Source organism: Penaeus chinensis, unplaced genomic scaffold (assembly GCF_019202785.1).
Source record: "Penaeus chinensis breed Huanghai No. 1 unplaced genomic scaffold, ASM1920278v2 CTG_4063, whole genome shotgun sequence".
Classification (NCBI taxonomy): Eukaryota; Metazoa; Arthropoda; class Malacostraca; order Decapoda; family Penaeidae; genus Penaeus; species Penaeus chinensis.
In genome coordinates, this window is record NW_025918200.1 from 11430 (window position 1) to 20021 (window position 8592).

At 32.8% G+C, this 8592-nt stretch overlaps 1 protein-coding gene across 1 annotated transcript; it reads left to right on the forward strand.

Annotated features, from left to right (window-relative positions):
• Nucleotides 1-1469: 1469 nt before the first annotated feature.
• LOC125024755 (DNA ligase 1-like) lies at nucleotides 1470-8321 on the forward strand. Its single transcript, XM_047612505.1, has 15 exons — nucleotides 1470-1512; nucleotides 4776-4839; nucleotides 4942-5114; nucleotides 5236-5456; nucleotides 5582-5710; nucleotides 5827-5966; nucleotides 6170-6371; nucleotides 6500-6706; nucleotides 6820-7036; nucleotides 7135-7241; nucleotides 7395-7523; nucleotides 7609-7697; nucleotides 7831-7939; nucleotides 8044-8136; nucleotides 8271-8321. Exons 1-15 carry the CDS (start codon nucleotides 1470-1472, stop codon nucleotides 8319-8321), a joined length of 1974 nt encoding a protein of 657 aa, XP_047468461.1.
• The last annotated feature ends 271 nt before the right edge of the window (nucleotides 8322-8592 follow it).

The window sequence follows — 8592 nt, forward strand, 5'->3', positions numbered from 1 at the left end:
GGTAGCTGCTGTGGTGAATTCCATGCCGAGAATTCCAGATACGCTGGGCCGCCTCAGCAATCTGGGATGGGCTCCCATCTTCCTTCAGAGCCAAAAAGTCACGTAGCCATGTAGGAAGTCCACTCAAAAAGACCCTCTTCACCAACTGAGAAGGGTCGCCGACAGCCTCAGGGTGATCCCTGTACCCCTGATACACATTCCCTTCGAGTTGGAGGAAAAAGTCCATGGGTGCCTGGGTCGTGGACATGCGGATATCATACAGTACTTTGTAGAAGTCGGCAGAAGTGTATGTTCCCCGGAACTTACTTCGTAGTGCTGCTTTAAAAGACTGCCAGTCCCCAATGCTGTCAAAAAGTGGCGAGTTTACCAGCAGTTCAGCTGCTCCTCGACAGCTTGCACGGGCTGCTTGAATGTAGGCCTCAGATGTGGGAGGCTTGACGATATTCTCTATCGCCCGGATCCATCCCTCCACTTCTTGGTTCTTCCGGAGTGGCTGCGAGGCAGGAGCGTCTCCTCGGAAGTGTGGAACAGTCTCCTTGGAGAGCACATAGCTTACAGTCCCAGCTGAGGACTGTGACGGTTGCTGGACATTGTAGATGTCTTGATGTGGTGGAAGGTTTTGAGGTGGAGGAACAGCCTGATGGGAGGACACTGGCATCTGTCCCCCCTGTGATTGAGGTGGATACATTTGGTAGCGGGCAGGATCTGGACCTGGTGGGCGATTGTAGGGAAGCGGTGGAGGAAGGTCCTGCATACTGTTGGTGGTAGTTGGTTCAGGTAGCATGCTTCCACTGGGCATGGGGCGACTAAGTACCTCAGACACAGGCCTTGTGGTGGCCCTTGCGAGAGATTGCGACTCCTGAAACTCCACATCCTGCCTGGGTGACTGCCGGCAGGGATTCTGGAGGTTCGGGTCCCTCTCACCCCCTCGAGTTGTATGGTCATGGGGGAGCCTCCGAGCCTCCTGGAGCTCTCGTCGAACTATGTCAAGCTCCTGCTCCTGCTCCTGCAACTGGTCACGCAGCTGCTGGATGACCTCGTCCCTTTCACGCAGCCGATCGTCATCGTCACTAGCTGAAGGGGCTTCCTGGGCCACCTCTTCCCGGTGACGCATCGCTTCCTCAACTTTATCCAAGCGAAGATCGTTTCTTTCGTGATAGTCCCTTACTTCAGCAAAGAGATCATTAATCTTCCCCATAATTTCGGAGAACATTGAAATCTCGCCTTCCATCACTTCAACAGCTCGTCGGACGTCTGGATTGGATCGGCTGGTCGAAGGAACAGGGGATCCAGATGCAGGCAAGCTGTCTGACGGCATATTGCGGCGCTCCTGGAGCCTCTTGTATCGATCTTGCCTCTCCTTCTCGCTTGGCATACTTGTCTCGGACTACACAAAGTCACAAAAGATCCACCATAAAACAAGAAAAAACAAAAACCGAAAGCAACAGAGCAATAAAATCAACCAGAAAATGACCAAGATCAAAGCTGCTTGGGAAAAAAACGGGTTAAAGGGTAAAATATGTATATGTATAAGAAAGAATCCCTAAATCTAAAATGAGCCACGAGATCCCTAGATAAACGAGCTGAGTAAAATATCAACACTTACAACCAGTCTGTAAAAGGATGATTAAAACTTGGAACTATACAGCTCTTAAAACTACAAAAGGGGAAATACAAAAAAAAACTAAGGCCAAAGATTGAAAACTAAAAGGACCAAATAAAAAGCACAAAGTAAAACAAACTCATGAATATTTTATAAAACTGAAAACTCAAAGCCAGAGTGAAAGGCCTTTAAAACAAGAAAAGAACGGAAAACAAAGTGGCTCACCAATCTACTTAAAACTAACATGCATTATATAACCAACAGGGAAAATCTATGCTGGATGTATACCGACGGAGGGATAATTAAGAGATATAAACTGGAACAAATCCCGACGCTGCCCACCAAAAATACCTGTGGCATATCAAAATCCTATCATGACCAAGGGCGCCTTACGCAAATAAAGTAGTTTATTTAAACCCCTGGTATAAGCCCCATGAGGTGGTAGCGTGGCTAGAGGAGCTTATTTGGCGTGGGTTTGTTCCAGCATTACCCCCTCCGTCGCACAATAAAATCGTAATACAATGAAATAATAAAAACTATAGTTAAAACCATCTTTAAGAATTACGTTAAAAATGGATTAAGAACATAGAAAGCAAAGGTAAATGTAAAATGAACACTCACTTTAAAAATCAATATTAAACTCAAGAAAAGAAGTGCTGTACAAAATTAAAGCAAAACTAAACCATAAAACCTAAACAAAGAAAAGCACTCGTAACTATTACCGATGATTATTATTTAAAAGCATGATCACATCCAGCTCCTATAAGCGAGTCAAATATACCTCAGACTTAACTTTATCTTTTGTAGTTTCCGGGGGCGTCGAGCCGGTTTCACACAGAAAGAAAATAAGGAAAAATAAACACCAGGTCTCTGCTGCGGTCTCTGCCGAACTGTTTATTTTTCGCGGCCATTGGGGGGTGAGGGGTGACGGTGACGTCACTTCATACAACTTTATAAATAGGAAAAAAAATAAGAACCTGCCCGTATTGATAAATAATTGGTAATTTAGTTAAAATAAGAAACATGTAAAACAATTGCAATAGTGAACATGAGTAAAATAATAGACAAAAAGAATGTTTGTAAAAATGGTCACCCTAATCACTTAAACATTTATATGATTTATATGGTATGGATTAAAAACAAAGGAGCTCACGGATAATTAAAACTAGGGCTGCCGGCAAAGAACTGCATTGAAATAAGTAAAAAGTAAGCTAATTAAAATGAAACGAAAACCAAAGAAAATGTACAAAACATGGGCAAACTAAAACAAAACAAAAAACACGAAAACCAAGGATAAAAACACTAAAAATACGAGTAAAAGGGGGTGGAATCCGGCAGGTGGAAGAATGCCGTGATGGGAAAGTGCAGTTTGCCCGACCAGGGAAGCGCGCAGGGGGAAGATGCTCGCCGTCGCGAGAGAGAACGTCGCGCGTGGCGACTAGCCACACTACACTATTAATATCCAAAGAAAAATATCTTCAATATTCCAAGGCGACAGATAATCCTATTTTGATTGATGCAAAAAATAAAAATATGAGTCTTAGTTTTACTAACAAGAAAAATGAAACAAACTGTGCATTGTTATTATGTAAATCCATGTCTATAGATTATTGTCCTGAAAAGGATACGAAAAGTAAAATATTTAATCTCAAACGACTCTTCAGTATCATTGACATTGACAATAACAAATTTAGGAATTGTCTAGGTACCGTATATGATAATATAGATGTAAGCGATTTACTTCCTAATATTACGCATGGAAGTAAATCGCTAGACTGGTATTCAAAACTTGATAAAAATATGGATGCTAAAATGATTATTCCCGACAAGAATGACGAACACGTCTATATGAACGGAATCATTAAGAATGATAATATATCTACTAATATAAATCGAAATACAATTCAAGAACACATATATGACGATATTGATGAACATGTTTATATTGATATGAATAGGAAGATAAATAATAATAATTATATGTTACTATCAGCCAATGAACAGAAGGTATCTGAAAAAAAGGATTATTATAAAACAAAGGATACCGAACAATACAAGGACCCGAGACAAATAGCCCCTAACACGACTTACGATGTACCCAAAAGTATTTATCGTATACCAAACCCTATATATTATCATTCTAACACTTTACCCAGAAAAAGTAAAATTTGCCAGATGGAATCGATAACATGTACACCTTCAATAACATCACATGGTTCTCACTATGATATACCTAAAATACCAACAAGTATCTATGACTGTAAAAGATTTATGATTCAATGTCCCATGTGTCAAAAATATAACATACCATCGTGTATTATCAAATGTAATGAATGTCAGATAAAATTAGAAAATTCTCATTAAATACCAACGATATATAATCATTAAATACCAACAATATATATATATATATATATATATATATAAAAATGAAATATAAATTGTATACTATCCATGGGCATATAATAAATATAATGAGTATATTATAGAGTATTTATATTCATATCTTATTCATCATCTAAAACATAATCCAAATCCATATATAATTTAATATATTCATATACATATAAAAAATATATCAAAGGACCGTTACAATTCACCTACTCTATAGATTTATTATTGAAACTAGTATTGAAACTAAACAAGTATCTATATAGAAATATAGTATTGAAACTAAATAAGTATCTATATAGAAATATAGTATTGAAACTAAATAAGTATCTATATAGAAATATAGTATTGAAACTAAATAAGTATCTATATAGAAATATAGTATTGAAACTAAATAAGTATCTATATAGAAATATAGTATAGAAACTAAATAAGTATCTATATAGAAATATAGTATTTAAACTAAATAAGTGTCTATACAGTATTGAAACTAAATAAGTGTCTATACAGTATTGAAACTAAATAAGTATCTATAAAGTATTGAAACTAAATAAGTATCTATAAAGTATTGAAACTAAATAAGTGACTATATAGAAATATAGTATTGAAACTAAATAAATATCTATATAAAAGTTAATATTTTGATTTCATTATTTGTATAAAATATAAAACATGAAACGAAACAATGATTGTATTGAAAAGGAAAAGGAGACCGAAAGATATCCAGATAATGATAATAAACCACCTGCCCAAAAATACTCCAAGCTGGAACTTGGGCTAGATTATGATCCTTCTAAGGACAATTATCATCCCATTAACGATGCCTTCTGGAAGCAGGGTGAAGAGTAAGAATCCTTTGTATAATGTTAATTATTTAATATTACCGTAAATGAACACACTTTTATTGGTTATATTTAAGAGGTTTAATTACATATTTACAATTTCAGGACACCTTATATGGCTCTAGTCAACACTATGAAATTGATTGAAAAAACAAACGGTCGTTTGAAGATTATTGAGACATTGGCAAATTTCTTCAGATCTGTTATTGTCTTGTCTCCAGATGATTTATTATGTTGTGTCTACCTATGTCTCAATAAAATAGCACCTGCCTTTGAAGGTATGTTGAAGTTTGTAATATATAAAAAAATAATAAAATATTTGATCTATTCATTGATAGAATATATATATATATATATATATATATATATATATCCAACAAGTATATTCTTTTTTCTTAGGCACCGAGCTGGGTATAGGAGAAAATATTCTTATGCGAGCAATTGCCCAAGCTTCAAGACATAGTATTGAGAAGATTAAACAAGATAGAAAACAGAAAGGTGATCTCGGTATTGTTGCTGAACAATGCCATTCGACTGAAAGAATCACAAATATGCCAAATTTGACAGTAAAAGATCTCTTTGACCAGCTGAAAGAAATTGCATCTCTAGCTGGCAATGATGTAGGTTATATAAATTTATATATTTTAAACTAAATATAACATCATTTATATACATACATACATATATATATATATATTATATATATATAATATTGAAGCAAGATATATTCTATATCCTCATACAGGCTCACGGTAAAAAGATTGACAAGATAAAGGATATATATATTGCCTGTCGAGCTTCCGAATCCCGTTATCTTGTCCGATCTCTCAATGGAAAACTTCGCATTGGTTTGGCCGAGAAGTCGGTTCTGCAGGTGGGTTTATGGTTTAATCAAAGTCAACATTACCAAATATTGTATATTATATTATTTATAAAGTCTTAGACATTAATATTATAACCTTTTTTATAATATTAAATATTTTTTTTCAGGCCATAGCCCAAGCTAACTACCTTACACCTCCAGGTCAAAAATATCCACCGAATATTATTAATGCGGGCAAAACAATAGGTTCAAAACAGTTAAAAAAACAATTTGAAAAGTACGGTACAATACTAAGCACGATCTACAAGTAAGAATTGTGATCAATGTTTAATTATATAAAAAAAAATGTTAGCACTTTTAAAAGTGTCATTGGTTGTTATATGGTACAGTATTTTAATATATAATATTTTTCAAGTTACTATATATTAAATATCCATATTTAATATATATATATATATATATATATATATATATATATATATATATATATATATTATATCTTATTTTCAGTGAATTCCCTTCATATGATAAGATCATACCAATCCTTTTAACCGAAGGGATTGAGGAACTCCCCAAATACTGCTCCCTTACCCCTGGAATTCCATTGAAATCGATGTTAGCTCATCCTACTACTGGAATTTCTGAAGTCTTGAAGCGTTTTGAGAATGTCAAGTTTACTTGTGAATTCAAGTATGATGGGGAGAGAGCACAGGTATATATATGTTTACTTCTAATAAATTAGAGTTTGTTTTATATAACCACCTTTTTTAAATTAAATTTATATCTATTCGTTTATATTATATATGTATATATATATATATATATATATATATATTACAGATCCATTTAAAGGATGATGGTACAATCAATATATATAGTAGGAATCAAGAAAATAACACAACCAAATATCCCGATGTTATTTCCATCTTGAGAAATGTATTGGGAAAAGATGTTAAATCATGTATCATTGACGCGGAGGTTGTGGCTTGGGATAAAGAAAACCAGCAAATCTTACCCTTCCAAGTCCTAAGTACCAGAAAGAGAAAGGTAATATATACATTTAACTTTACAATTATATATACATATATAGAAATCCCATAAAATATTACAAATATAAAACTCGAATATAATCTAAAAAAATATGTTTTTTTACTTATCAGGGTGTTAATGAAAAGGATCTCAAAGTACACATATGTATATTTCCCTTTGATTTGCTTTATTTGAATGGCGAATCACTGGTCAAGAAGTCATTCGAGATACGTCGTACTCTATTACGAAATAATTTTAAAGAGAAAGAAGGGAGATTTATCTTTGCAAAGAATATGGACTCCACTAATACAGAAGATATTGAAGAATTTATGGAGGAATCCCTTAAAGGTGAATCTACTTTATTCCATTCGCATGGGAAAACATGATATTATAAATCAACATATTATCAAAATCACTATTGCTAATATATAAATGTGAATTTTCAGAAAAATGTGAGGGTCTCATGATCAAATCTCTGGATGTGAATGCTATTTACGATATAGGAAAACGATCACACAAATGGTTAAAATTGAAGAAGGACTACCTTAATAGAGTATGTCTCATGTTTTTTTTTTCATATATATATAAACATGTTAGTTCTTGTATATTACATCGATTGTCATTTAATCATGTATATATATATATATATATATATATATATATATATATATATATATATATACAAATTAACTGGTAATAATTCCAGATGGGGGATACAATTGATGTTGTGGTCATTGGAGGCTATTTAGGCCAAGGCAAGCGCACTGGGCAATATGGAAAGTTTCTTGTAGCTTGCTATGATGAAACTAAAGACAAATTCCAGTCTTTGTGCAAGGTATGTTGTTTTTTCTTAATATCCTCAATATTGATATACAAATGAGTATGAAATTCATATTTGAAATATCAATTTTACATTTCAGATTGGTACAGGTTTTACAGAACAAAATTTACAAGAATGTTCTACCCTTTTCCAACAATACATTGTAGAAAAACCAATGACTAATTATAGGTTTGTATTTAGGTTATTATATAGACCGTATCATTTATATTTTTTAATGAATAATTTTTACTGTGGTATGAATTGAACAAGTATATATTTCTTTTAAAAAATTGATATGAATATATTCTTCATTATATTCTAGTTATGAAAATGGTACTGGTCCTGATCACTGGTTTAAGCCTGTGAAAGTTTGGGAGATTAAGTGTGCAGATCTTTCCCTTTCACCTATATACAAAGCTGCAGTAGGACTGGTATGTTTTAACGAATATTAAAATTATTTAATAGAGATATTGTTATATTTTAGAAAAAAAACAAATATTATTTCTAATGGTGATATTTAATTTTATACTTATAGGTTGATCCAGAAAAGGGCATTTCTTTGAGATTTCCAAGATTTGTAAGAATTCGTGATGATAAAAATCCTAAAGAAATCACAAATGCAGTACAGGTAAAGAAAAATGAAAACATAGCCAAAAATATAATATATATATATATATATATATATATATATATATATAAATTATTATTGCAATATAACCATAAATATTATTCTTTCAATTTTAATATTTCTCTTTTTTTCAGATTGCAGACCTCTACAATAACCAATACCAGATGAAAAATAATAAGAAATAAAAATAGATAATATAATATTAATGGAATATCCAGTATATGACTGGAATATCCAATATATGAATATATATGACTCTATGGTCCTAAGGGTTCATATTATGAAAAGTAAATAGATATTATAAAGATTTGAGAAACGTATTTTTAATATAATTGACATGAATATAATAAAGATATAAAAACATATATTTAATATAAATGACACGAATATAATAAAAGATTTAAAATCATATATTTAATATAAATGACACTAAAATATTTAAAAACATATATTTAA